This window comes from Vigna unguiculata, chromosome 2 (assembly GCF_037176805.1).
Source record: "Vigna unguiculata cultivar grain cowpea cultivar isolate G323 ecotype 2 chromosome 2, ASM3717680v1, whole genome shotgun sequence".
NCBI classification, from domain to species: Eukaryota; Viridiplantae; Streptophyta; class Magnoliopsida; order Fabales; family Fabaceae; genus Vigna; species Vigna unguiculata.
Genome location: NC_140793.1, coordinates 36379087 through 36406710, shown reverse-complemented (window position 1 = coordinate 36406710; position 27624 = coordinate 36379087). Strand labels below are relative to the sequence as shown.

Genomic DNA, 27624 nt, shown 5'->3' with positions numbered 1-27624 from the left:
TACTTTAGTATATTATTTTATTTTTTTAATATAAATGGAACCATTTTATAATTTCAAATTTGAAAAACTAATTTCGAATATGTAAGTTATCTTCAAAACTAAAATACACTGTACAAGAAACCAATTATATATATATATATATTTTAATTTTCTAAAACTATTTTTTATAATTAAAGAGAATAATTGAAAAAGTGAAATTCATATTACTCCGAAGAATGACCGATCAAATGTGAGGCACAGAAGCGTGCTAAAGAGGCGTTAGCGCTGATCCACCTAATCCCCACGCGCACCTTACTCACGCGCTGCCATTGAGTTAACATGCCTCACTAAACTCACACGTGCGGGATGCTCACTTCATTCACCTTGACTTGTTTGTCTTCGTGGCCCCAGCTTGGTTTAAATAATAATAATAAAACCTAAATAAATAATAAATGACCGAATAAATAAATAATAAATAGCCAGCTGAAAATAAAGAGATTAACATAAATAAAGATAAAAAGCAAAATAAATAAATATGGAAAATGGCCAAGAATTCTGTTTTAAGGATTTTGAATTTTGACTTAATTAATGAATCTATATGTTTTAGAAACGAAAACAGAGAGTTTGGGAATTTTTTTGAGGAAGCTACAGAGAGAGATGGCAGTTTAAGCCAGCTGGGTCAGATAGATGGATTTGGATTGTGATGAAAAAATAAAAAGCCCATTTGCAAGATTTCACTTTTATTTATATTTTTGTTCAGATCAGAGGCAGAGGCAGAGAAAGTGAGGAGAGAAGAAGAAAAAAACGGGAGGAAATTTATTATATAATTTATCTTGCAATTAATTTTATTCAGTATAAATAAATACGGAGTTTGTTCGTTGTATGAAATTCCGTGTCTCTGTGTGTGTGTTTCGCTGTGAAATTTGCATGCTCTTCATCTCATCTCTGAACCCTTCATTTTGAATCTCCATTTGGTGGATCGTCGTTACAGATACTCTAAACTCTCATAACCCACAATTTCCAAGACGCAGATTTCCGCGACTACAAACCTCGCCGTACCCGCCACTTCGCGCTTTCTTCTTTCTCATCGGAATTTGCCTAACGCAAGGTGAGGCTTGCAATGCAAACAAGATGGTTTCCGTCTCAATTTTTGTATGTTAGGGTTTTCTTTTAATCTTTTTATTCGAATTTATATTTACCCCCTAAAATCGGTTTTTCTCCTTTTATTTTGTTGATGGATTGATTGCAACCGTTCTCGTTTTGTTAAGATGAATTTATTGGGACAGTAGGGCACTTGTTGGTTCTTACAGGGGATTTTAGAATAATCCAGTGCGTGGTTGGGTTAGGGTTTCATTTTGTCAGTGGAATGGGTTCTGGGACTTGGGGGGAATTTGTTTTTTTTGGGGACCTCTTAGCACACTTCAATTAGCATTTGCAAAATTGTAATCTGTTAGATTCTGGGTTGAGGGAGCATCTCATGGAGTGGTACCTGCTTAGTACCTTTTATGTAAAAGTTGGGATAATGTTTGTTAGTGTGGTTTGGATGTAAATTCTGCAAGTGACATTGAGCAGTTTCCAGATTCTAGAACCTCGGTCATGGGTAATCAATCATCATAATATCCCAGGAGAACGTGGTGAGATAACAGGGTAATTGAGAGGTTTTTCCTTTTCTTCTTTTTAAGGCAATCCGGTTATTGTTTTGTCGCTCTGAAATATCTGTCACATTGAGTAACTTTATGGTCTATTAAAATGGAGGGGTGGGCAGATAAAATAGCATTCAAATCATTATGCCATGGGATAAAAATTGTATCATGTGTTAATGTATTATTGTGCAAAAATTGTAGAAGTGGGCGATTATATGCATGCATTAATGTATCATGTGTTTGCATTGTAGGTCTTGGTATAAATGTTTGGTTTACTGTTTTCTTCATTTCCTATCGTCCTAGTTGAGCAGCTGCTTATGTATGCGAAATTCTACCGAAGCAAAGCAAAACTATATTTCTGGAATTACATATGGTCTTCATTTTTCTTTCTGTTTAAAGAAGAACTCATTAATATATAAGCACGGCTATTGAGTTAATCCATGTTAAAATCTTGCAACTTTGCTCCATATCCAAGTAAATCCATGAATGGCACAATATCCACATATTAGAGAAAAAGATAATTCCAGTCTGGAACTTCAAAATATGGTTTACAAATATGATACAAGCCAAATGCAGCTTCTGTGCTTTCAATTGTGATAAATCATTCATGTTAATTCTATGGAGTAAACTTAGAGAAAATTTGTTATTATTGGAGATCTCCATAACCCTCTGCTAAAAGCAATTGTGAGAGTCTGAGTCAAAATTTTCTTCTCTCCTCTAACTTGTGTTTTGTTTTTGATTATGTATCAGCTGAATCTGGAAAAGGTTTGTCAAAAGTTCTATGACTCAGAACACTGATATGAGACTTGAATCTGGAACTTGCAATGTGTGCTCGGCTCCTTGTTCATCTTGCATGCATCTTAATCATGCTCTCATGGGGCCAAAGGCTGAAGAGTTTTCTGATGAAAACTGTCGCATAGGAGCGGCTATTGATCAGTATTCTATGGATGAGGACAATGCATATTCTCTTAGGAGCAGAGCTTGTGAAAGCTCACAACAAACTGTCAGCGAAGCAAGTAATATGCAAAGTGTTAATTCAAGTCAAGATGCTCTGTCTGAAAATGCCAAGAGTAGACAGATCATACCGAATAAGTATCAAGATTCCAAGCATTTAGAAGGTCATGATGACAACACTTCTTGTATAAGTAGAGCCAGTGATACTAATTTAGTGAATGATAGCCATCAAAGGAATGAAGAACGAGTAATAATGCATGAGGAGAAGGATTCATGTTCTCTTGTGTCAGAAAAAATTTCTGAATGCACCATTGAGAATTTTAGTTCATCATGTACCAAGGAGAGGGAACCTGTTGTTTCTGGCGAAAAATGTATTACGGTTAAGGATGGTCTTATTGAGAGTACTTCCAACATTTCACTAAAAGTATGCGCAAAGTTAGAAGCAAACACTGACGTCTGTGAAGCGAACAATGAAGATCCTAAATGTTCAGTCCAAGATGGACAGTGTGAGAAAGCTGCAGAACTGGTTAAATCGCCTGCCAAGCAGGAAACTCAATCTGAAGATGAGAGTGATGAATCAGATGTTGTGGAACATGATGTGAGTATCTTTACTTTTCTCTCTACTGAAACTAAATTTGATTTAGATGAAACTGAGAGGTGTCAAATGCAATGACATCTGTGGAGATGCTTATCCTCAAATCCATTTCTGATTGCATTGTCTGGTAAATAGGTAAAGGTGTGCGACATCTGTGGAGATGCTGGTCGGGAGGATCTGCTTGCTATATGTAGTAGGTGCAGTGATGGTGCAGAGCACACGTATGTATAAGAAAATTTCACCTTATTTTTCAGTTTCTATCTATTAATATTAATATTGTTGCAAATTTCTTTTTCTAATTATCAAACTGGATTTTACCATTATTATTTCTTTGAATCAGCTACTGTATGCGAGAAATGCTTGAGAAAGTCCCTGAAGGGGATTGGTTGTGTGAAGAATGTAAAGAAGCAGAGGAGAATGAAAATAAAAAACCGGGTAAGGGTGAAGTTGAATTTGCATGCTATTTGAGTTCATAGACGTTTGAGCATCCATATCCATATCTATGACTGTATGCTGACATTTGTGGGATTAAATTTTGTGGTTCAGATGTTGAGGACAAAAAAATTCTTGAAGTTAGTTCAACCTCACAAGTTACTGGCAAAAGACTTTCTGATAACATTGAGGTAGCTCCAGCAGCAAAAAGACAAGCTCTTGAATCAAGCACAGGATCACCAAAGACATCAAGCCCCAAGAGATTAGTTCCATTGTCCCGAGAATCTTCATTTAAGAGCTTAAATAAATCTAAAGTGAAGCCCAGTCTTCTGATACCTAGTCGAAACAACTCTGGAGGTAGTGACACAGAGATTGCTCGCTCTCCTTCCATTGGTCCCCGGGGTCAAACTTCAAAGGGTATTAATTTATTTTTCAGATGTTCTGCTTCACTGCAATTTTCTGTGTGTAATTATTTTGTCTTAAATATGCCAGAGTTTCATTTATTCTGAGCACAAATTGTTTCTCATGAATAGGTATGTTAATGAAATCCAATTCATTCAGCAATGTAAATTCCAAGCCAAGAGTAAAACTTGTTGATGAAGTTGTTCCCTCCAAGCCGAAAGGGGTTAATGAACATGCTTCAAAGAACATGGAGATGCCTGCTCGGATGACTGGAAAATCAACATTATTCAAATCTCCAAGTTTGGGGAGAACAAATGCAACTGAATCAAAAGTTAAAATGCTTTCACCCAAGTCTGCAGCTGTGCAGGATTTGAAAGGATCTAGGCATTTAAAAGAATCAGGTGCAATTGACAGGAAATTTCCATCTAGGATTGATCGGCCGGTGGTTAGTTCTGTTGTATCCACTCCTAAGGGTGATCAAAGGCTCACACCTCGTGCTGAATCAAGTAAACCTTCAACAATGAACAACAATCGAGAGTTAAAGGTTAATCAGGATGGAAAAGCAAGTGCATTATCAAGGTCAATGAGTAATATAAACCGGAAAAGTTTGGAGCCTCAAGTTATTTCAGGTGTGATCTCTATACTTGCTATTGTATTTTCTTTCTTTTTGGTGGGGCTGAAGAGGTTAATTTGCTGCTCTTGATAGTTTGGTTTCATTTTCAGGTGTGGCATCCTTCTTTCAGATCTAGGTTTTGTGGTATCTTATAATATTATTTCTAATTTCATTTTCTTTGAAATTTACAGAGAGAACATCAATCCGTGTTGATGAAGCTCAACAGGATGTGCTGCCTCGAGCACGAGAGACAACTAATCAGATTGAGAAAAGCAGAGATAGTTCTAGTGATCGCATAAGGCCAACGGTTCATACTTCAAAAAGCCTATTCTGTCAAAGATGTAAGGAATTTGGCCATGCTATGGAAGGTTGCAGTGTTGGTACTACACAAGAATCTGGTGCTGAAATATCTGCAACTACGTCAAGTAGTTCAAAAGATGAGATGCTTAAAGGCAATATATTGAAAGCTGCTATTCAGGCTGCTTTATTGAGAAGGCCTGAAATTTACAAAAAGAAAGAAGTATCTAACCAAACTGATGAGGTTTCTACCTCAGGCACAGATTTGAATTGTGAAGTGACTTCAAATGACCCAGTGTTGATTTCCAGCACACTGAAGAATGGTATATCTACTGAAGAAACCCCTGACCAACAGGAAATCCTTGAGAATTCTACCTCAGATTCTTCCAAATGTTCTTCTGCCAATGATTTTAAGCTACTCAAGTCTTGTCAACCAGGAAAGTCTGGTTCCATTTGTCTTGCAGCCGGAAAACCTGTAGTGAAAGACATGTCTGATAAAGCCGTGACATTGTCGATTGTTCCTTCAAAGATGTTGGCCTTTCCTGAATACGAATACATATGGCAGTATGGAGCATCTTATGATGAACTAGCTTGTCTCTTGTTCTGGATTGCTCTTAGTGTTTATTAATTGTCTTGTTCCGCAATATACATAAGCTTTGTTTTTTGCTTGCAGGGGTGCCTTTGAAGTGCATAGAAATGGAAAGCCTCCTGATTTATATACTGGACTTCAGGCGCATTTATCTTCTTGTGCTTCTCCTAAGGTTCTTGGAGCAGTGAACAAATTTCTACCTAAAGTTTCTTTCAATGAAGCTTCTCGCTTGAGCATGTGGCCTTCACAATTTGATCATGGTGGTGTTAGTGAAGACAATATAGCTCTATACTTCTTTGCCAGTGATGTTGAAAGGTATGTATATGGATAATATTCTTATATTGACTGTAGACCATGAAGTGCAAATATATATTGCTTTTCTTGTAATAATTGACTTTTTAATGATATTCTGACACAGTTATGAGAGACACTACAAAGGTCTTTTGGATCGCATGATTAGAAATGATTTAGCACTTAAGGGAAACTTTGAGGATGTTGAACTGCTGATATTCCCTTCCAATCAGCTTCCTGAAAATTCACAGCGTAAGGAATTATTCCATACATTTTGTCAAACAATCTAACATCCTAAGCAATCTGTGAAAGTTTACTTGCATGGTTGGGCTTTTTTTGGAAATTTATGCTTTGATTAATGTTCATGGACTCCTTGGTGTAAGATGATTTGAGAAATCTGTATGAAGAATAGCATTCCTTTGTCTATAGTGCACCTTATGTTTATTTTTTGGCAAATGGTTATGTTGAGAATAAAGAAAATAGGGATTGAGATTAATCTCCCTTGTGTATAAACCACACATAGGGTAATCTATTTATAATAGAGAGAAGTACAAATAAAAAGAGTAACTGAAAATAAAAAGATTAAATAGAAGATATTGTTTGATATTGTGGTTATCAATATCTAACAATATCTTAATAATATCAAACAATATCTAACAGGTTATGTGTCATATGCCTGACTGATGATCTCATTTATTTTGAGTCAGGATTCTATATTACTTTTTATATGATGTCAAAATTATGAATAGGACTAGTATATATGGAATGTATTAAGGTTGCAAAAAATATGAATGTTCTATATTGTATTTTGATAAAGTAAAAAACAATAATTTGATATGCATTAGGCGTTAGTGTCTCACTAAAGCTAAATTTCAGTCAATCTTTGGTTTCCTCTTTTGCAAACGACAGTGGTTAAAAGTGTTGTGGTTCTTCCAATGTCTTTATCAGTTGGGGGGGAATCAAATCCTTTACAATGAAGTGGTTATGAATTCGATACTACTTGTCCTTCTTAAAAAGAATTGAACATTAGCTCACGATAGGTGTGCTAAGGAGGCATGTTAGATATAAAACCATTAACTTTTGGTGGAGAGTAGTTTGTCCTTGACAAATGGGCATGTTTGGCTTGCAGTTTAGATGACTGATTATGTGACTGTTTTAAAAAGAAAAGAATTGTTTAAATTCAGACACATATTTGGAATGCTAATGATCCTTTTTTTTTTTTTTTTGACAGGCTGGAATATGTTGTTTTTCTTATGGGGCATATTTAGGGGAAGGAAGATGAATCATTCAGATTCTACAAAAAAGATTTGTATTCCCAGTTTGAATGTAATGCCAGTTGAAGAGAAATCTTCAACTGTTGTTTTGACGGTGTCTGAGACACATTGTTTGGCAAAGTGCAAGGATGAAGAAACAATTGATCGGCATAGTTCATGCAATGCACTTGTTCCCTCCACATCCACAGACCAACATCCGACTACGGGATGTAGGAATATTGATGTCAATGACCAGACACATATGGATTTACAAGTAAATACAGAGAAACTAGATGGTAGGATTGAATCAAAATGGGTTCCAACTAGCACGACTCTGTTGTGTCAAGAGAAGATCTCCACTGATTCGTCCCTGGTAATGCTTTTATCCTTAAATACATATATCTGATAGACCGAAAGGTTTGTTTTAAAATTGATAAAATCCTACTTGAATGCATGTGTGACGTTAACATTAAAAATATTTCTTTGTGTGTATGTCAGGAGGAAATCCCGTTATATGTCCCACATCTTGTTGCTTTTATGCTATGATATGAATTATAATTACCCTGATATCACCATTTAGAAAATCATTTTGTGAGTATTAGTTGAAAGAAGCTCTCGCTTAATGCATAATTCCCCCGTTGTTTGTCTATAATCCTTTTGCTTATAAGCTATGCTGTGAATGCAACTACCTTGAGATCACTATTTAAAAAACCATTTTGTGAAGAGTTGTTGTTATTATTGATGCCAATATTCTCAGTTTGTTGAAAGGCGTTCTTGCTTTATGCAGAAAGCTAGTGTGCCTGAACAGGGACCATGCAAAGAGTCAAAACCTCCGGAAGCCATGGGAAAAAGTGCAAGCAGCAATGTGATGGAAACAAAAATTGATTCTGATATTTCTGTCAAAGAGGAGAAAACGTTGTCTGTGATTCCTTCTGAAAAAGGTGCTAGAAACAATATTACTAAGGATAAAATTTCAGAGAAAATAAACAGTGAGGAAGACCAGCAAAGGCCCAAGGAGAAACAAAAAGAGTATCGTCACTACAGTATTGATTTGGAGGCAACTATTGATAATGAAGAAACAGGTGATGCAAGCGATTTGAGTAAGGAGAAAAACTCAATAACAATTATTGGTAGTGAAGATCAGGAAGGGCCTATGTGGAAACAGAAAGATGATCGTTATATTGACTTAGAGGTAGCACTTGAAGAAGAAGAAACAGTTCTCGTAAGCAATATAGGAGGGGATAAAATCTTAGAAAAAATGGATGTTGAGGAAGATTGGCGGTGGCCTAAGAGGAAACGGAAAGATGGTCACTATATCGACTTGGAGGCAACTTTTCAGGGAGACCCAAGTGCAGAAGGGATAAACTGTCAGCTACCTAATGATAAAGTTAAACATATAGATCTTTCTGATACAATTATGCAGGGTTCTGCTGTGAGTTGCCAGAAAATGCCTTGGAGTCAGGGAAATGTCAAGTTAGAAGACACAGAAAGTTCCGGCAAGAAGCTTAAGACTGGTTTCGGTGGGATCTATGGTTCTGGAGGTAGAGACTCTTTTAATGACAGTTTTGCATCTCTTGGAAATGATCTTGGTTCCTGTTCTTCAGTTGAGGACAAAGGATGTGAGGAAGCTTGTGATGAGAAAATTATCCGGGAGGACTTGGGAACGATGGAAAGAACCTTCTTTCCAGTGGGCACACACAATATTAGCAACTCACTGTCTGTGCTGAATAGCTTGTCAACCAAAGGGGTTGGTGAATACGATAAAGGATTTCAGGATGTGATTCCTAATCTAGAGCTTGCCTTAGGGGGCAAAACGAAAGCACCGCCGCCGGCACCAGCTGCGCCCAAGGGTATGCTGCCTTTCTTAATCGGGCCAGTAGACAGGCAAAATAACCGCCCAGATCGCTTAGGAGATGTGCAGGAGGATGATGGTGTTGCTGCATCTCTTTCCCTCTCTCTGTCCTTTCCATCTCCAAACAAGGAACACAAAAAACCTGCAGAGCTTTTACCCGACGGCCAGCGTATGGACAACTCGTTTTTCCTTTTTGGGAGAAAATAATCTGCTGCTGGCTCATATATATAATATATATATTTTGGAATCATGTAAATTATCTTATCTTGTTCCGGATGGCCCAGCCTGTATGATAGATAGATATATATAATCTTCCAGCCCCTCCCCTCCCTACACAAGAAGGAGCCATTGTCCACAACAAGAGTCAATAATTTTTCTTTTCTCTTTTTAATCTCCTATGTCACATACATGTTTTTATGTTAGCCTTTTTTGTTTTCAGAATGCATAGTTAACGGCTGTTTGTATATATAGAGAGAATTGAAGCCGGCATAATTTCAGATGTGTTACTAGGAACTTGCGGATGACTATTTTTATGGCAGGGTTTCCTCTGTTCCTGGCTCCATGCTGTCTTTTTTTCATCCTGATATATATATTTATACACTCGGTAAGCTCTGAATTTTTGAATAAGTTCTAGTTCAAATTCAACTCTTGTTGCAGAAATTGAAGTTCATGATTTCGGCGTATGATTGTTCCCCTCGATTTTAAGGGCAAAGTTCAGTGGCAGTGTTGTGACGCTGCTTTGTTTTCTTGCAATGTGATTTAGGGTAAACAACCATTGCAACTAATTGATTATTTTACGCCCCTTAACTATTAACAATGATTTAATGTACCTGCCTCCTTCTTTCATATTAGCTTGGAGAAACAGATATGTGATCACTTCAAATAAATTTTGCATATGGACTAAAGGTAAATTCATTTTGATGCTAAATAATTATGAATTTTCTCATGATAGTTAATATATCAATAAACAATATTAGAATGTACACTAATTTTGCTTCCAGAACAAACTCAACACAGTGAAAGTTCTCTCCTCAAAAGAAGGGATAACTTAAAGTTTAAGTAAATAATCACATTTTTCTTAATAGAATTCCACCCATTTAAGAGAGACTTAATTCCAACTAATTCCTTTAAACTAATATCCCAATTTTTAAAGAACAAAACTCAAAATATTACAGTCTTGATCTCCTTTTGTGGAAACTTTATTTTTTCTAAGAGAATATTTTAAAATATAAAAATTATGAAGTGTCATGCTAACCATGGTGACATTTTCATGAAATTAAACGAAAGTCCACGGATGAGTAGACTAACGTATTTCATTAGAATAATATAATAATATTACATAATTTTTTACGGACAAAACTAAATTAAGTGGTTTTTTGGGATAAAATTATATCTTCATGCTAAAAAAGTGTTTCCTCCCCACTTTTAAAAGTAAAACATAACCCAAAAAACCAATTTGTTCTGTACCTGTAACAGCTGGGAGATGAAATTATGGAAGTAGGAGGTAAACATCAACAACTAAAGCTTTTTCTTAAATTTTGAATTTTGAATTGTCTTTACCTAATATTCACCTTCTTTTTTAGTTGTAAAGTGGGTTGCAGTGACATCATAATATATTCATGATCCTTCTGAAACTGAAATTGATCATCTATTTGTGTAGATTTAAGATTTCAAAAGTTAAATCAAACCCACATAAATGAGCAATACAGTTATAAGACCTTAACTTTTATATGGTCTTCACCGTAAAATAGAATCAAGTCAATAATGTTCTATGGAACAACTTTGAAAAGTTGAATTAAATAAGACAGTATTTATTTAATATTTTTTATATTTTGAAAAGTATTAATGTTTCATTATTGATTCCGATGATTTTGATATAAAAAAAAATTACAAAAAACAACTTTCAATAATAAAATATTTGTTTCGTTTAAAATAAGTTTGTATTTATTTCTTTGATAATACTATTAAAACTAAATATATATTTATAATCGTGTACGACAAACGGTATATTTTTTCACAAACCTCTCTTATATTTTATGAACAAAATGTTAGGTGAAAAATTAAATGTATTTAATATTCTTTTCCTATTCATATATCTGATATTTTCGAATGTTGAAAATTTTCTAAAATATGACTAAAAACACAATTATATATATTTACTGAAAATAATAGTAAATATGTAAAATGACAAATTGATCTTATCGGTTGAAGACTAAAATTGAAATATTAGTAGTAGATGTTAAACGAAAATCTATTTAGAAAATGATAGAAATATTTATTTGAATTACGAAAATGCAGATATAAACAAAAATAAAAATTGTGGTGATGAACAGTTATTATTTTATAGAGAAAAACCATAAATAAAACTATCTTCAGACATCTCTGACTCTCTCGTCACACACACTGGTTCACTTCCTTTCTCTCATGGCAACTTCTTTCGCACCGTTTTCCATTTCAGGTGAATGGATTTCTCTGTCTTCGTAATAATCCTTTGGTTCCTAATGCTGCATCAGAAGATTTTTCCATTTTATGATTGTTTTTCAGTCCTCAGTACTTTGATTTTTAGGGTTTTTCTCGCATATGGTTTTGTTAATTTGCATTTTTTTTCTTTTCATGATTCCCATTAGCGATTTAACAATATCTGTAGAATTAGGAGTGTTGTTTTCTTGTTGAGTTGAAGTTTGGAATAAATCTTGGTGTTCTTGTATTTTGGGAGTAGGAGGATCTCATGTGAAGTCAGGTGAGCTGTTGTTAACAAGGCCTTACTCATGTGGATTTGGACCTAAGATCAATGTTCAAAGAAGATCAAACCTTTTGATCAAGAAGAACAACCGCTCTTCATCAATTTCTGCTGAATACCGGTATGCCATTTTCACCTTGTTTTGTATCTGGACTTCAGCAAAGAAATTCAGGGTTATTGTGTTTTAAAATAAAACAAACCATCTTAACATAACCCTTGCCAGCCTCGTATTGGACCAGTTATGGCTTTGTCTTTACATTTACATCTGACGTCTATATAATCTTGGGAATATTTTTGTGAATCTTTAAATATAGTTTCAGGGATGTCTATTTTTATTCTTGGTATGTGCACTAGTCGATGCTTTCCATGTATTGGAAGAAGAAGTGGCAATCACTAGCCACTTTGATGCTAATTTTTATCTCATTATTCTTGAGATTATATTGTCTTTTAAATTCTGGGTTCTTGGAGAAATTGTTGGAATTTTGTCGTTATTAGTTGGTTGTTTTGGAAGGTTATGCAAACATCTATTGTTCTTTCTATTTGCTGTCTCCCTTGTATAGTGATAATGGAGGAGGTGGAGGTGGGGATTTTCTTGCTGGCTTTCTTCTGGGTGGTGCAGTATTTGGAACTGTAGCTTATATCTTTGCTCCCCAGGTGATTCCTTTATACTTTAATTTTAAATTTCTTTATGACTACAAAATGTAACTGGAGACAATGGTGATGAACAAACTTGATTATACAATTAAAAAAGGGATTCATTAACTGTGGTAGATAACTGCTTTCGTAAAAAGAAGCGTTTTTATTTCTTCACTCTACAAGGAAATGAAGTCATTACTGGACTAACTCAATAATGGACTCGTCATTGTGAACTATATCATTGTTGTTTCATTTCTAAGTGTAACATTTCTTTCATGCTCCAATGGATAATTTTCTTTTCTAAGGAAAGAAAAAGAACTAGTGAATTTTCTCTTGTATATGCTATATTGCTTATGATATCAAAGTGCTGTGATAAACTGTAGTCATGAATGTTGTTTCTATTGACAAATTTGGAAAATGTCTATATAGTGTCACTAACCTCCCATCTTCGGCAAAGTATTGTTTTTTTGGAGTTGAATTGCTTAAAAGTTTTGGCAAAAACCATTTGCATTATTCCTCTTATTGTTGTACTCTTGTTACTTCCATTACTATTTACACTCATGTCATTCATGTTGCCGTTTTGATCGCTCCTCAGATTAGAAGATCTCTGCTGAATGAAGATGAGTATGGGTTTCGCAAGGCGAAAAGACCAATATATTACGATGAAGGGTTAGAGGTAATTATGCTTCGTTTTCTAGATTCAACTTTGTTATTGGAATATGCTTGATCTTCTTACTGTTATTTTTGAAAGCAGAGGACTAAGCAGACCTTAAACGAGAAGATAAGCCAGCTAAATTCTGCCATTGATAATGTATCTTCCCGTTTGAGAGGTGGCAATAACGTGCCTGCTTCAAAGATAGAAAGTGATCCTGAAGTGGAAGCAACTATGTGAAAATTCGTGAACTATGACGAATTGAAGTTCGATGTTGTTTTCACGGATTGGAGGATAAAACTCTTGTTGCTGAACCGATATAGTTTTTCTTTATGCTGAACTAATATAGGTAAAGCTGTCAATTTTAAACTTTTGCACCCCTTTGGTAATGGATCATTTTTGTTTCTGTGCATGATGCTGTTTGGATTGTGGGGGCATTCTGCAATCATACTTAGTGTTTATTGTTTGTTATTTTGATAAATACCAAATACAATGAACAAATTCAGAAACCAACCAAACTCAAAATAATAAAGTAACTTAACAAACAACAAAAAAATGTTGCTGTTCAACACATAATGAAATGCTTTCATGTTTTAATAATTGTTTTGGCAAGAATATTGAAGGCATATTGCAGTTTTTATGCTTGAGCATCATTATGTTCTTTATTTACTATGCAAAGCAAAGGGCATTGTATTAGCACAACGTACTCAGCATATACGCATCTTACACTCTATCTTAGATTGAATATTCTGATTCGAGCTTCACTGTCCAATCTAAATCAGTTTTGACTCAGAAAAACATTTCATTATTTTTTTTTTCAAGTAATTAGTGGGCACTGATTCTATATTTTTTCAAAATTTCAACTAGTTTGTGTTTTAAGTTTTTTTTTTTATACACTCTTATTATTGGGCTCGCAAAACATTTTGGTGTTTGCAAGATAGTTAACCATGTAAAAAATGTGATCTTAATATTAGTAAATAAAATAATCTTAACTTATAACTAAATAACATTTTCTTAATCATTAATTTTAATTTAAATCAGCAGTGACTTCAAACAACTTTTTATCAAATTTTAACTATAATCGTGTTTTAAAAAAGTAAAATTCTAATCTGATTTTAAAAACTTCATAAATAAAATAATCCTAACTCATAACTAAATAATATTTTCTTAATCATAAACTTTAAATCAAAAGTAACTTAAAAAAAAACAATTCATCAAATTTGAACTATAATCATATTTAAAAAAAAGGAAATTCTAATCTGTTTTAAGAAAAAAATAGTAAATAAAATAATTTTAACTTATTACTAAATAATATTTTCTTAATCATTAACTTTAATTTAAATCAGCATCAACTTCAAAAACGTTTTCATCAAACCTGAACTATAATCATGTTTTAGATAAATAAATTCTAATGTCTTAAAAAAGAAATTAAAAAGAAATGGAGAAATTTTTGTATCACTATAAATCCTCTGCAAGTTAATTTTATTTGGCTTAAACAATTTCTTTTAGTTCTTTTGTTTTCTTGAATAGTTTTTGTTTGTTTTTTTTAATGTTAGATATTATTTAGTAATTATTTATGCAGATTTGCTCATTTCTATGCAGTTCTGTTCATCCTTTAAAGATATGATCAGAGTTAATTGCAGAATTGCTGATTTTGAATTGTGTGCCATAATTGATCTGTTGGACATCCATTTGTATGGATCGTTGATCCTCAATCAAAATTAATAAGTTCCATCTTATCACGTATTTTTGTGATTAATAACTTTTTTATGAGTCTCATTTGAAAAAAAAAATATAATAATAAATGCTGACTAATCTTTTCATTGCCCCCACACATGTCCACATCTGAACCTCAATCTTTATTTTCAATTTCACAAGGAAGGATATTTAAATTAAATCTTCATGATGATGAAACTTTATATATTATTAATATTAAATAATACGAATATTTTAAAATTTTAAAAAGTTATGGTATACAATAATTTAAGGTTTCTTTATACTATTGTTATTACACCTCTTATTTTATAATAAAAAATAGACCATCAATTCTTACTTGTGAAATAGGTATGGTGCTTGGTTTGGGTTGGGAGTGAGGTTTGGATGCAGTCTTGGAAGAAAACCAAAATAATAAAAACACTACCTTTACTTTCTTTCTGCCTTCATCATCTGCCACCCACCATTACACCAAGCTTATAGCTCCATTCCTATTTTTCTTCCAAACTTTTTCCCTTTTCTCTTCTCTCTGCCATAACAGAGCATATTCAGACAAATTTTATTTTTTCTTTTTTCTCATCTCTGTTTCTGCCACAAGAGAAATCAAACCCACAACAATGATTATGGTTAGTAGTATTATTAGTACCACCCACACGTGTGCATTATTTCTTTTCTGTTTTCTTTCTTGTGTTTTGCTAATTGTTCTTTGTTATGTTATGAATTTATTAGGGGGGTTTAGGAGATGAAATTGGAGTGATGAAAGGTCCCAATGAAGAAGATGATTCTGTTGGAAAGAACGAAGAACAAAAGTGGCCACCATGGCTTAGACCACTTCTGCAAACAAGTTTTTTTGTTCAATGCAAAGTCCATGCAGATTCCCACAAAAGTGAATGTAACATGTATTGTTTGGACTGTAACAATGGAGCCCTTTGTTCTGTCTGTCTTGCTTCTCACAGAGAACACAGAGCAATTCAGGTAAAAAAAAAAAACTCTGCCTTTAACATTGAGTTACCAATAATTCAATCAATTAATCGTCTTTGGAAGATCCCATGATTTTTTATCCATGATTTGAATTCTTTGGATGCCTGTATTCTGATACTGTAACTTTTCTGCATTTTATTGGGATCAAATCAAACCCTATTTGTGTCTTGTATTGGCTTTCATAGGTGGTTAGTTATACGTTCCATTCAATGCTGAATTATGCATCCAAAGTCAACTATGGATGGCCAGTTAAAGTTAGCACTTTGAATTTTCTTCCATTAAAGAATTGATTACATGGAGTGCTTGTTTATTATTTTAACATTTTGGTCTTCCATTGTAGCTAAACTGAATAGTAATGATCTAACATATGATGTTTTGTTCTTGTGTTCTGTCCTGAAAATTTTTTCACAGATAAGGAGATCTTCATACCATGATGTGATAAGGGTGTCAGAGATTCAGAAATTTGTGGACATAACAGAGGTTCAAACTTACATTATAAACAGTGCCAAGATTGTGTTCTTGAACGAAAGGCCTCAGCCTAGGCCTGGCAAAGGAGTCACCAACACCTGCCAAGTCTGTGAGCGTAGCCTTCTTGATTCATTCACCTTCTGTTCTCTTGGTTGTAAGGTATATATATTTACTCTCATTTTATCACATACCATTGTGTATAATAATACTGTTAATTGTTATAATAACCACATAAAAATCACTATGACACTGAATTTATGTTTGGTTTTCGACTTGGAAGCTCAAACTCAAGTTTACTTTTTGTTAAAAGTCATAAATGATATGTGATAAATTTTTGTTATGTTTCATTTAAGTTCCAAGTTCCAAACATGAATTATTTTCAAAGCAAAACCATCAAAATTTTAAGTTGAATGAGTCTATTCTAGAAAACTTTTTTAGACATTCTGTTTCATCCGTTTCATCCGATATCAGGTCACTAAAGAACTATCCACCAATTTCTTGTTTCACGCACGAGATGAATATATCTCGATGTGAGGGAGTGTGTTGGAAGTCCCACATCGATTAAAAATAAAACTAATTCACAACCTTACAAGCTGGTTTTGTGGGATTGAATTAGGCTTAAAGTCCACTTCTAACAAGTTTCATTCAACCAAACAGCAGTCCAAACACATTCTGAGTAAATTTGTGTTGGACAATATTTTCCTTTTTGGACTTTTCCTGTGCAAATTACATAACATTTTGGGTAATCTTTATTGTTTCCCTTGCAATAAAAGTAACAAAAGAACATATTTTAAACATAGGTGAATCTTTCTATGCTCAAGTGTTCAATTTTTTCCCCTCAGATAGTTGGAACCTCCAAGAAGTTCCGGAAGAAGAAAATGTTAGCTGAGACAGATGGGTCTGATGAGGAAGAATCAATAAATGGCATCAGCAATGAAAGTGCAAGAATAAAAATTCAAAGTTTCACACCATCAACACCACCACCAACAGTGGTGAATCACAGAACTGCTAAGAGGAGAAAGGGTGTCCCACATAGATCTCCAATGGGGGGTGCCCTTATTATAGGATACTACTAATGTCATGCACCTTATGAAGTTACAATACCTGAGCCACTGTTCACTGAGGCCGGTGTTGGAACTGCTTCACTATCTTGTATAATGCAAAATATAGGAGGAAAACAATAAAGGAAAAAACACAGGTTATAGAAATCAAATAACTGTAGAATAATATTGAATGGAGGTAAGAATAGCTATCATATGTGTTGGTTTCAGATACAGAAGAGCCCAGATTTTCTTGGTTTCTTCGTGTCGTCCTCTGTGAAACATTAAAAATATATTGATATTAGTATATTAAAACTTTAAAACATAAAAAATTCGTGTTTATCGGTATATTTTGAAGATACAGACAACAATACATAAAAATCTAATAGAAAATTTAAATATGTAGAAAGTAGTTGTATTATGCACTATAAAAGTCTTCATCATGATTATAAAATGTTCCACTTGGTTTGGTATATGTCCATTCTCCAGTACCCTTTCAAAGACTTGGAAGTGGGGTGTTGAATTGTTGAGTGGCTTAAATTGCAGAATGTGTTTGGTTTTTGTATTGTTCCTCTTTCTTGCTTTTCATGCTTCACTTCTTATTACTACTACTTGATTAGTGTAGTACACATAGGGAATTTATTTAATATGTTGAGTTTATTTTTCTTTTGAATGACATTTAATTTAATTATATAGAAAATAGCTATTTTGTAAAAATATTTAATTTTTTAAGGAGGATCTGTCTTATGTAAAATAGGTTAAGTTGAAGCAATAATTGTTTGATAAGATAAATAATGGAGTTATTATTATTAACACATGAAAAAGCATCCAGAAAAACAAGATAAGACAGTGAAACAGACATTATAGGAATAATAGAGGACCCACGAAGAATAAGAAGAAGAAAGAGAGGAGCCTTTTATTTTCTTCAAATCCAGAGTAAATAAATTTACCCCTTGTATTAAATATATATCAGGTGAAATTTTGACACAAATAACTTCATCTAAATGATTATAAAATTAAAATAATCAGAGAAAAAATAAATTAAAAATTCAAGTCACATGAAGTATATGAAGACTAAAACAGCAATCAAGTATTGTTCTTATAACACTGTTGTAATTACTAAATTAAGAATTTAGTATTTGTTGTCATAGTCAATGCAATTGATTTCTAAGTTTTTTCTTCCAATAATTTTTTCTTTCATCTTTCACACAAAGACAAAAAAGAAAAGTAATGTGTGCCAATTCTTTGCAGGTTCTCACTGCATAGTTGTGTACGGTTTCTTACAAAAAAAATCACTAAATTCCAATTTAGCAGAAAAATGATGCTTGTAGTCTCATGAAATTATCTAAACTTTACTTCAAAAGGAAGCTATTCACAACTTCTGTCTTCTGTCTTGGTGAAAAAGTGAAGAGAAAGATGGTTCTGTGAAAGTATATATAATCTATATTATATATGTTTTCTTCTGTACTCATATTCGTAACAGTTCACAAAAACATCATTAATTTTGTACCCTACTTTTAGAGTATATTATGAACTCAAATGGTTGTCTTTTGTAGCAGTTTCTTTCACTGATAACGAAGACATATTTGTGTTGAAAGGTAGGTGTTGTAGTAGTTTCAATCAAGTGTTCTGTGTTAGGACCATTATCATCAGAGATTGTTGTATAGATACTTTAAACTCATGTTATGTTATGATTTGATGAGAACTAATTGCAATTATTAAAAACGTGGTTAAACTTATTATATGTTACAATTTTCATCTCAAGAAGACAATTTCACCAAAACAAGATGAACTTTGAAATTGGGAGCAGTTAAGTTAGAAAAGACTAAAATACAGAAAGAAAGGTTGGTGGAGATAATCGCTTTTTTAAACATATACATATGCTGTGTTATAATCATGTGTATTCATAATTTTTAATGTTAATTTTTGTAACGTAAAGTGAATTAATATGAAATTAGCTAGAAAATAATTATACACATTTATTTGGTTATTAATATAATGATTTTCCTTGCTTACCAAAAAGTTTGGTTCTTTGGACCTAAACTAAGCGTGTTCAAATTGGGCCTAGTCGGAGTGTTAAGAGTTCTTGATTATTGGAAAGAAATCCTCTCAATTTTCTTTTTGCACCCAACCAAAAAAGTGGATAATTGAAATTAAAAATATACTATGTTTTTAAAAATATTTTTAATATATTTTAAAACTTGAAATTCAGTAATTAATTATTTATTTTAAAAGTACAATAAAAGAATAACGCAGAAAAACAAAGAATTTAAATTCGATTGGATGCAAGAAGAAACCACCAGATTATTGAACCTAAAGCTAGCTCCAAAGAAAAATGATGAAAATAATAAAATATTGCGATTTTAAATAATAATGAAATCATGTATCTAAAGATAGAAAAAGTTTTAATATTTAAATTTTGAAATTGATGGATGAAGTTGCAGCTAATACCTGAATGTGATACCGTGATGAAGACGATGATGGTTGGAACAGGCACAAGGTATAAGAAACCAAAGTGTGTTGGTTGGTAGTAATGTCTATTCAATAAGAAAATAACACGTTAAGTTTAATATATAAATAAGTGCAAAACATAATTTATTTAATACAATTTTTAAATAAATTGACGTAAGCTAAGCTCTTTTTTTTTTTAAATAAATACTTTATTAAAATAAAAGAATTTACATGTTGAGTTTTGGAAATATATACGAAATCAACGTCGTATTCTCCAAAATCATTCGTGTGTCCAAAAACATGACAATCACTTTCTAACGTTATTCATCCATTGTTACATCCAAAACTCAAATATTCTGTGTTTGGCTTTATCTTCGGCTTTGTATTACACCTATATCATTATTTTTAATAGGTTTAATTAGTTGGATGGTACCCACTTTTATTTAAATATGTCAGTTTGGTACTCCTTTTTTTGAAAATGTGTCAATCTAGTCCTAACTTTTGAAAAAAGTATCTAAATCAAGTCTTTTTTAAACAAAAATTACTAAAACCATTAAAATCTAAATGAAAATAGATATCATCCAACTAATTAAACATTTTTAATACTTATAATTAGTCTCTCTGTTCTTCACCAAAACTTACCATACAATTTATTTCGTTGCCAATATATATATATATATATATATATATATATATATATATATATATTAAAAAAATTAAAAAAAGCAACTGAATTAATTAGTTTTATCAATTGGTGTGATGACGTAAAAGTGATTATATTTGGGATGAGTTTTTTTAAAAATAGTATTAAATTTTAAGCATTAGTTTTTGTTGCTATTTGATTGTCATTGAAAGTTACCCCAACACATCATGACACATTACTATGCCATTTTTTTTCTGTTTCTCTAAACACATAAACTCATTTATATAAGAGTTAAAGTCATTATTATAGTACTTCAAGATTTAAGTTAACCTAAATTCATAAAAACTATTTAGACAGAAGTGATTGTATATTCATAACCACCACCAAGTTAGATTCTAAGTGCTTGCATCACACTCCCACCCACTTTTTGAGACCACCACATGTTTGTAACAATGGCTTAATGCTAAACACCACCACTCAATCAAATATCAGTTCTGTTTCTCTACCAAACTCCAACACACTACCTTAAATCACAAACTACCATCCTACAAACTTTATAAAAACCCTTTCATTCCACTTGTTGTGATCCCTTTCCTTGCTAACTCACTGAACAAATTCTTTATGTAGTGTCTCAATCTAATTGGTTAAAAATATTTATATTTATCAGAAATAAAACAAATTTATAATGTATAAATGATTGTAAATCGTATATTTTAACTCGGTTTTATAAAATTAAGTTCATTTAAAATTTTTAAACTCTTTCATTTTGTTTTAAATAAGTTGGAAATTTTATCTTCGATAGAGATCACTTTAAAGTATATGTGTGGTTGCAAATTTCACCTTATAAATTAGGTTAGGAATTGAGTTAGACTTAAAGTTCATTTCTTAACATAGTATTAAAGTCACGTATTAAAGTCTGTCATAGCGAAATTTATGTTTGTTGGGATTGTAAATCTCACGTTAGAAATACATATATACTTGCATGGGGAGGATGTGTTGGAACTCCCACATGATAGAGATTACTCGAATTTAGATTCTCTGTTAGGCTTTCTTACGTTGTTGTACTTTCAAAATACACTAATAAATACTGATTTTGATGTTTTAAAATATATTATAAATTTTTTTTAAGTGTCAATATCAGTATATTTTAAAGGCGCAACAGATGATAACACTAAAAAATTAGTAAAAAATTTAGACTCAGATTGATCAAATTTAAAAAATATATTTTTGTAAAAATTCATAAATATTTTTTTAATGATTATATTGCTCTCATTTGAATTTGAATAATTTTTTTTATTATCAAAGATCATCTTCCAAACATTTTGAATACATAAGAAATCATTTAAAATGTTTACAAAGTCAATTATAATAATGATTATTGTATTTAAATAAGAAAAATCAAAACATGACCTAACTTGCAAGCTTTTTGCATTCAACTTGCAATTTATAATAATTTCAACGCTTACACGTCCCGTTTATAAAATTCAACCTGATTTATTACTTGGCATCAACAAACAAGTCAATCTTTTTTATCCAATGTTAAAAATTTGTAGAGAATGAACATAATGTATCATTTTATGATTCAATAAAAAAGTCTTTATGCGCAAAAACATACATTATCTTTGACAATATAGCTAAAATTTTATTTATTTATTATTTTCTACACAAACAATGAAAAATTTCTGCGGAAAAATAATCATATTCAAATCTCATGAGACTATCATAAATTTTCTAAAACAATATTCTAACTTTTTTAAAATACATACAAAATTAACCTTTTTTTTTATAATTTATTTTACTGCAAATCCTTCATGTCCTTTTGTCTTTGGATTATGTTCAGAAACATGATCACGACTTTTTAACAATATTCATTGCATATAAGAGTGAAGCGTTTTTATGTGCTTTTACTTTATCCTTTGGTTGGTACAACAGTCTAATTATAGTTTCCTGTCACATTTTTTATTTATTTTTTAACAGTTTATTTATATCAGACTATTTAGCTTATAACATTAATCAGTTTATTTTCAATTCATATTTAATAATTATTTTTTTTAATTTTCGAATTAAAGAAATAAGTATATCAAACTTTTAAGAAAAAAAAATACACGTTTGATTTTAATAATCTATTATTAAATTTCATAACAAAAAAAAATTAAAAATTTTAGATATACATACAAATTTATAAATATTATCCCTTCATCTTATCCAAACCAACACTAAAATCAAATTTATTTATTTTGGATTTCTTGATGTAATGAGGATAATACCATTTTTAGTGCCGTTTTGCATTAAATGACGATAAAATATCATAGTTATTTAACGCTCTTTGTTTCTTTCACTAGAAAAAATTTAACAAATATATTTAAATGAAACTGCATATTAAAAAGAAAGTGATTATTTCTTTCGAAAAATCTTAAAGCATAAAAAAAAAAGTTGAGAAAAGCAAAAACCATGAATGTTATTTGGTGATTTGAACTTCACATGTGTCTACTTTTTAAAATAATCCAACCTGGCAAAGCAATTGGGAACATGCAGTGCTATCTCTTTCGAATTAATTTTGCAGTTCATGAAAAACCAAACTATTTTGTTTTGAAATTTCGACACATGCACATGTTTGGAAATTCAATTGTGACGATATTTAAATTTAAAAATTTGGAGAATAAATTGGAAAAAAGAGTTGCAGGGGTAGTTCCTAATCCCATGGCAGAGTCTCTCTTTTTCCTGAAAAGAAGGGTAAGGTTGGAAGAGTCAGAGACAGGTCTTTGCCTCTGAAAAAGCTACACATACCTTTGCCTTTGACAGATTTAAGAAAACTCAGGGTTACTTTTGTCTTTTCACTGTACTCACCCTCCTCAAGATATGCACTCACTTAACCACTGCTTCCACTGTGAGAGAGAAGAAGAAAGAAAGAACAAGATGAAAATGAAAAGGGTGAAGAGAGAGAATACCATAGCATAGCATAGCATAGCATAGCATAGCAGAGTGTGTTGGTGTGGCTACTCTGGAGACAGGAAAACCAGACCAACTTATTTGGCTTTGGTTTATGTTTGTGTTCTGTAAATTCCTCTTCATGGTCTTCTCCTTCCCATAATTTCTTTCCAAAAGCCAAAGAAAGAAAGAAAAGAAAAAAAAGTTTGATTTTTTTTTTTTTGTTTTTTAATCTTACCCTGATCCCAAATTTGTTTCGTTTCTTCCTTCTGACAATGTTGGAACTTCAGCATTCTCGGTTCTGCAACTGACACTTCCAGCAAAGGCTACACCTTCTCACGTTGTTTTGGTGTTACTCGGTCGCTTCTTACAAACATGGCTTCAAAATCCAGGTATCTCAAGTTCGGTGCTTTGTGTTGTGGGTGTCTCTATTGCTTTAAGATCTGGTGTGGGTTTCTTCTACTTTCTTCAATGTACGGCTTTCGCGAATTCGCTTCTGTTCTGTGTGGTTTTGCAATTGATGGTTTTGATCTGCTATTTGAAGACATTTGGAACGCCCTTTTCTTAGTCTGTGTAAATTTCGATGTTTTTTGGGTTTCTGTTTGGTGCGTGCATGAAATTTTAAGATGGGCTTCACTTCATTTCTATTTTTGGTTGTTGTCGAGTCTTGATCTTCTACTCTTCTTACTGGATTGTGTTTTTTTTTGTGATTGCATCTCCGTCTGTGTTTCTTGCCCTAATTCTTGCTTTTGGGTAGCAGTTACTGACTTACTATCCCCTTTTTCTCTCGGTTGGTGGTTATTTCTTGGTTGATGAGTTTGGCTTGACAATGCGTTTAGATGCTGAGTTTGGAACTAAAATTTGGTTTCTTAGGTTTAGATCCATCTGTCTGATTGGATGCAAATATGGCATTTTGTTACTTTTTAGTGTCGTGTCTTTTCATTTCATTCAATGCATCAGTATGAAGCTAACATTGTGAATCTGATAGATCCGGTTTATCAGAAACCTCCAACAAAGCAACTCCAGCCACTCCCAACAAGGCACGGCCATCAACTCCCAACAAAACGTCACCTGCAACTCCAAGAGTTAGTAGACTCAGCAAAAGTGTGTCCAAACCGGAATCAGAATCGCCGTCACCTCTGCAAAATTTGCGCCTCTCTGCAGAAAAATCGTCGCCACGAGCTTCGAATTCAAAGCCTGTCATTGAGCGCAAATCACCAAGACCTGCATCCACCACACCTGATGTAAGTTATAGTAAATGTACTTTGTATCCTTTCTTATCTGAGATTAGTCATGTCTGGCTTTGTTACTAAATGGCAACTCTTGGAAAGTTGAACTGCTTGCTTTTTCAGTTCTGTTTTTCTGTGAAATTTTTAAATCTGCTAAGTTCTCAAGTCTGTTAACAGTGTATATAAAAAAAGTAAACATGAAAATGTGTTACCATTTGTTAGTTATTTGACATTTCTTTTTCTAGGAATTTGAATGTTTATGTTATCCATGGCTTGTTATCTGTTTATAAGAGGTACTGTGTGTGGTAAGTGAATATTGATAGTTTGTTATAGCACAAAAAGGAAAATTAGTCATACTTTTTCTTTGGTTATCTGTTATGTGATACATGTTTATAATGTTCCTTGAATTGCAGAAACAACTTCCAAGAGTTGCGAAGGGTTCTGAATTGCAGACGCAGTTAAATCTTGCTCAAGAAGATCTAAAGAAAGCAAAGGAGCAGCTGAGTCAGGCTGAAAAAGAGAAGGCAAAAGCGATTGATGAGCTGAAAGAAGCGCAGAGAGTGGCTGAGGAAGCAAATGAGAAACTCAGGGAGGCAATGGTGGCTCAAAAGCGGGCTGAGGAGGATTCTGAGATTGAGAAGTTCCGAGCGGTTGAGTTGGAGCAGGCTGGAATCGAAGCTGTTCAGACGAGGGAAGTGGAATGGCAGAAAGAGCTGGAAAGTGTGAGGAACCAGCATGCTTTGGATGTGGCTTCTCTTCTCTCCACTTCTCAGGAGCTTCAGCGGATTAAGCAAGAACTTGCCATGACTTGTGATGCAAAGAACCAGGCACTGAGTCATGCTGACGATGCAACTAAAATTGCGGAGCTTCATGTGGAGAAAGCAGAGATTCTCTCAGCTGAACTGATGAATTTGAAGGCCTTACTTGATTCGAAGATGGAAACTGAGGCTAGGGAAAACAAGATTGTATCGGAGCTGCAAACAGAGATTGAAGCTCTTAATGAAGAACTTGAAAAGGCAAAGGATTATGATGTGAAGTTGACGGAGAAAGAAAATCACATTGAACAGCTTAATGTGGAGCTTGAAGCTGCCAGGATGGCTGAATCTTATGCACACAGTCTGCTAGAGGAGTGGACGAAAAAGGCCGAGGAGCTAGAAGTGAAGGTTGAAGAAGCAAATAAGTTGGAGAGATCTACATCAGCGTCTTTAGAATCAGTAATGAAACAGTTGGAAGGAAACAATGAGTTGTTACATGAAGCAAAATCTGAAATTTCTAGTCTTAAAGAGAAGGTGGGATTGTTGGAAATGACAATTGATAGACAGAGAGGAGATCTTGAGGAGTCAGAGCGTTGTCTTCTTGTGGCTAAGGAAGAGAGTCTTGAATTGTCAAAGAAGGTTGAAACTCTGGAATCTGAACTTGAGACAGTCAAGGAAGAGAAGGCTCAGGCTTTGAATAGGGAAACGCTTGCAGCTTCCAATGTTCAGACCCTATTAGAAGACAAAGACAAACTAATTAATGAATTAGAGATCTGTAGAGATGAAGAAGAAAAGACTAAAAGGGCGATGGAAAGCTTAACTTCTGCTTTGCATGAAGTATCTGCAGAAGCCAGGGATGCCAAAGAAAAGCTATTAGCCAGCCATGCGGAACATGAAAACTATGAGTCTGAGATTGAAGATTTAAAGTTGGTCTTGAAAGCCACTGATGAAAAATACGAGGCCATGCTTAATGATGCACGACATGAGATTGACGATCTTACATGTAGTGTTGAAAATTCCAAGAACAACATGGAATGCTCCAAGGCAGAGTGGGACCAGAGAGAACATCATCTTGTCAACTGCTTAAATCTAACTGAAGAAGAGAACTCATCCCTTGGAAAAGAAATCAACAGGCTGATTCGTTTACTCAAGGAAACTGAGGAAGAAGCCGGTGCCAAGAAGGAGGAAGAAGCACAGCTGAAGGAAAATCTCAAGGAAGTTGAGGCTGAGGTGATCCACTTGCAGGAAGAACTTAAAGAAGCAAAGGCCGAAAGCATGAAGTTGAAGGAGAGTCTATTGGACAAAGAAAACGAGTTTCAGAATGTATTTCAAGAAAATGAAGAACTTCGAACGAGGGAATCCACATCTATTAAGAAGGTGGAAGAGTTATCCAAGATGTTGGATGAAGCTACGAGCAGAAATCAGCCTGAGGAAAATGGGGATGTTACTGACAGTGAGAAAGACTATGACATGCTTCCTAAAGTAGTTGAATTCTCTGAAGAGAATGGACACGGTGGAGAAGACTTGTCCAAGAAGGTAGAGCTTTCAGCCAATGAAGAGGGACTCGGTCAAAACTTACAGGAAGAAACTATTCCCATGGATGACAAGTATGAGAAAACTGAATCTCCCAAAGCTGTGAATGTCAATGGAAAAGTGAAGGAAGATGCGGACAAAGGGAAAGATGATTCTGCAGAAGCCGAATTTAAAATGTGGGAGAGCTGCAAGATTGAGAAAAAGGAATTCTCTCCAGAGAGAGAACCAGAGCCTGAATCCTTTGAAAATGAAGTTGAGTCAAAGAAAGAGGGTGGTGAGGGCTTTGAGCAGATGAATGGAGCCTCTCTAAAAGAGAACGTTGATGATAGTGGGAGGAACTCACCATCAAAGGAACAAGTGAAGAAGAAGAAGAAGCCTTTGCTTGGGAAGTTTGGAAGCCTGCTGAAGAAAAAGGGTGGTAGCAATCACAAATAGAACAAGATTTGACCTTGGCAGGTATATTGAACATTAAATTGTTTGCATGTATTTGCTTTATGATTTTGCTTCTTGATGAATAGCTTTTAAAGAATGACTGAGGCATGTAATATTGTTTAGGAGTCTTACTCTAGTCACTTATTTTGGTTTGTTGACAGTAAATTGTATGTGGTGGAATTATTGTTATTTTTTTGTCCCCTGTTCTTCTCATTCTTCTTGCCCTTCTACACAGATCTGAGGAAAATTAAGAAGTGGCAAGTTGGATTGTATTTTTATACCATCTTATCTTCATTCCAATGAAAGTTAGATAGAACTTCTGATGTTTGCTACCACTTGGTGTTTCTCTCAAAATACACAGTGCTTAATCACAATCTTCTACGTTAATTTGTTAAAAAATGTTTTTGCATGTTGTTATATACTTGGTGGGTATGTAGAAGAGAAAAAGTTACTACTCTAATGATTGATTGACAAATTGGTTTCCTTACAAGTTTACAACTACAATGATTGATTCAGCAAATTC

General features: G+C 33.4%; 4 protein-coding genes across 6 annotated transcripts; all 4 read left to right on the top strand.

Moving 5' to 3' along the window:
- The first annotated feature begins 593 nt into the window (after positions 1 to 593).
- Positions 594 to 9460, top strand: LOC114172977 (ASI1-immunoprecipitated protein 2-like). The gene is made up of 11 exons (XM_028057152.2): positions 594 to 1087; positions 2373 to 3174; positions 3307 to 3392; positions 3512 to 3606; positions 3718 to 4020; positions 4137 to 4634; positions 4810 to 5479; positions 5589 to 5819; positions 5923 to 6047; positions 7027 to 7421; positions 7836 to 9460. Exons 2-11 carry the CDS (start codon positions 2404 to 2406, stop codon positions 9105 to 9107), a joined length of 4446 nt encoding a protein of 1481 aa, XP_027912953.2. The 5' UTR covers positions 594 to 1087; positions 2373 to 2403; the 3' UTR covers positions 9108 to 9460.
- Positions 9461 to 11203: 1743 nt separating this feature from the next.
- Positions 11204 to 13340, top strand: LOC114172979 (uncharacterized). Of its 2 annotated transcripts, none has more exons than XM_028057157.2 (5): positions 11204 to 11358; positions 11620 to 11761; positions 12201 to 12294; positions 12872 to 12952; positions 13031 to 13340. In XM_028057157.2, exons 1-5 carry the CDS (start codon positions 11325 to 11327, stop codon positions 13166 to 13168), a joined length of 489 nt encoding a protein of 162 aa, XP_027912958.1. In that variant the 5' UTR covers positions 11204 to 11324; the 3' UTR covers positions 13169 to 13340. The 2 variants fall into 2 exon arrangements, with proteins under 2 accessions (XP_027912958.1, XP_027912957.1); XM_028057156.2 differs by having other exon boundaries at positions 11240 to 11358; positions 11617 to 11761.
- Positions 13341 to 14989: 1649 nt separating this feature from the next.
- On the top strand, positions 14990 to 17369 carry LOC114172978 (protein RGF1 INDUCIBLE TRANSCRIPTION FACTOR 1-like). Its single transcript, XM_028057155.2, has 4 exons — positions 14990 to 15267; positions 15371 to 15616; positions 16034 to 16249; positions 16933 to 17369. The coding sequence occupies exons 1-4, from the start codon at positions 15259 to 15261 to the stop codon at positions 17164 to 17166; spliced, it is 705 nt and encodes a 234-aa protein (XP_027912956.1). The 5' UTR covers positions 14990 to 15258; the 3' UTR covers positions 17167 to 17369.
- Positions 17370 to 22935: 5566 nt separating this feature from the next.
- LOC114172559 (WEB family protein At3g02930, chloroplastic-like) lies at positions 22936 to 27433 on the top strand. 2 transcript variants are annotated; one of them, XM_028056968.2, is made up of 4 exons: positions 22936 to 23280; positions 23443 to 23544; positions 24141 to 24396; positions 24795 to 27433. In XM_028056968.2, the coding sequence occupies exons 2-4, from the start codon at positions 23528 to 23530 to the stop codon at positions 27102 to 27104; spliced, it is 2583 nt and encodes an 860-aa protein (XP_027912769.1). In that variant the 5' UTR covers positions 22936 to 23280; positions 23443 to 23527; the 3' UTR covers positions 27105 to 27433. The 2 variants fall into 2 exon arrangements, with proteins under 2 accessions (XP_027912769.1, XP_027912768.1); XM_028056967.2 differs by having other exon boundaries at positions 22937 to 23544.
- Positions 27434 to 27624: the final 191 nt, after the last annotated feature.

Excerpts from the sequence above, each read along its gene's own strand:
- LOC114172977 (XM_028057152.2), top strand. The coding sequence starts at position 2,404 with ATGACTCAGAACACTGATATGAGACTTGAATCTGGAACTTGCAATGTG. Across the intron at positions 5,480-5,588 it reads GAATACGAATACATATGGCA|GGGTGCCTTTGAAGTGCATA; the intron begins GTATGGAGCATC and ends TTTTGCTTGCAG. Across the intron at positions 7,422-7,835 it reads TCTCCACTGATTCGTCCCTG|AAAGCTAGTGTGCCTGAACA; the intron begins GTAATGCTTTTA and ends TGCTTTATGCAG.
- LOC114172979 (XM_028057156.2), top strand. The coding sequence starts at position 11,325 with ATGGCAACTTCTTTCGCACCGTTTTCCATTTCAG. Across the intron at positions 11,359-11,616 it reads CGCACCGTTTTCCATTTCAG|TAGGAGGATCTCATGTGAAG; the intron begins GTGAATGGATTT and ends GTATTTTGGGAG. Across the intron at positions 11,762-12,200 it reads TCAATTTCTGCTGAATACCG|TGATAATGGAGGAGGTGGAG; the intron begins GTATGCCATTTT and ends TCCCTTGTATAG.
- LOC114172978 (XM_028057155.2), top strand. Across the intron at positions 15,617-16,033 it reads GAGAACACAGAGCAATTCAG|ATAAGGAGATCTTCATACCA; the intron begins GTAAAAAAAAAA and ends ATTTTTTCACAG. Across the intron at positions 16,250-16,932 it reads TCTGTTCTCTTGGTTGTAAG|ATAGTTGGAACCTCCAAGAA; the intron begins GTATATATATTT and ends TTTTCCCCTCAG.
- LOC114172559 (XM_028056968.2), top strand. Across the intron at positions 24,397-24,794 it reads CTGCATCCACCACACCTGAT|AAACAACTTCCAAGAGTTGC; the intron begins GTAAGTTATAGT and ends CTTGAATTGCAG.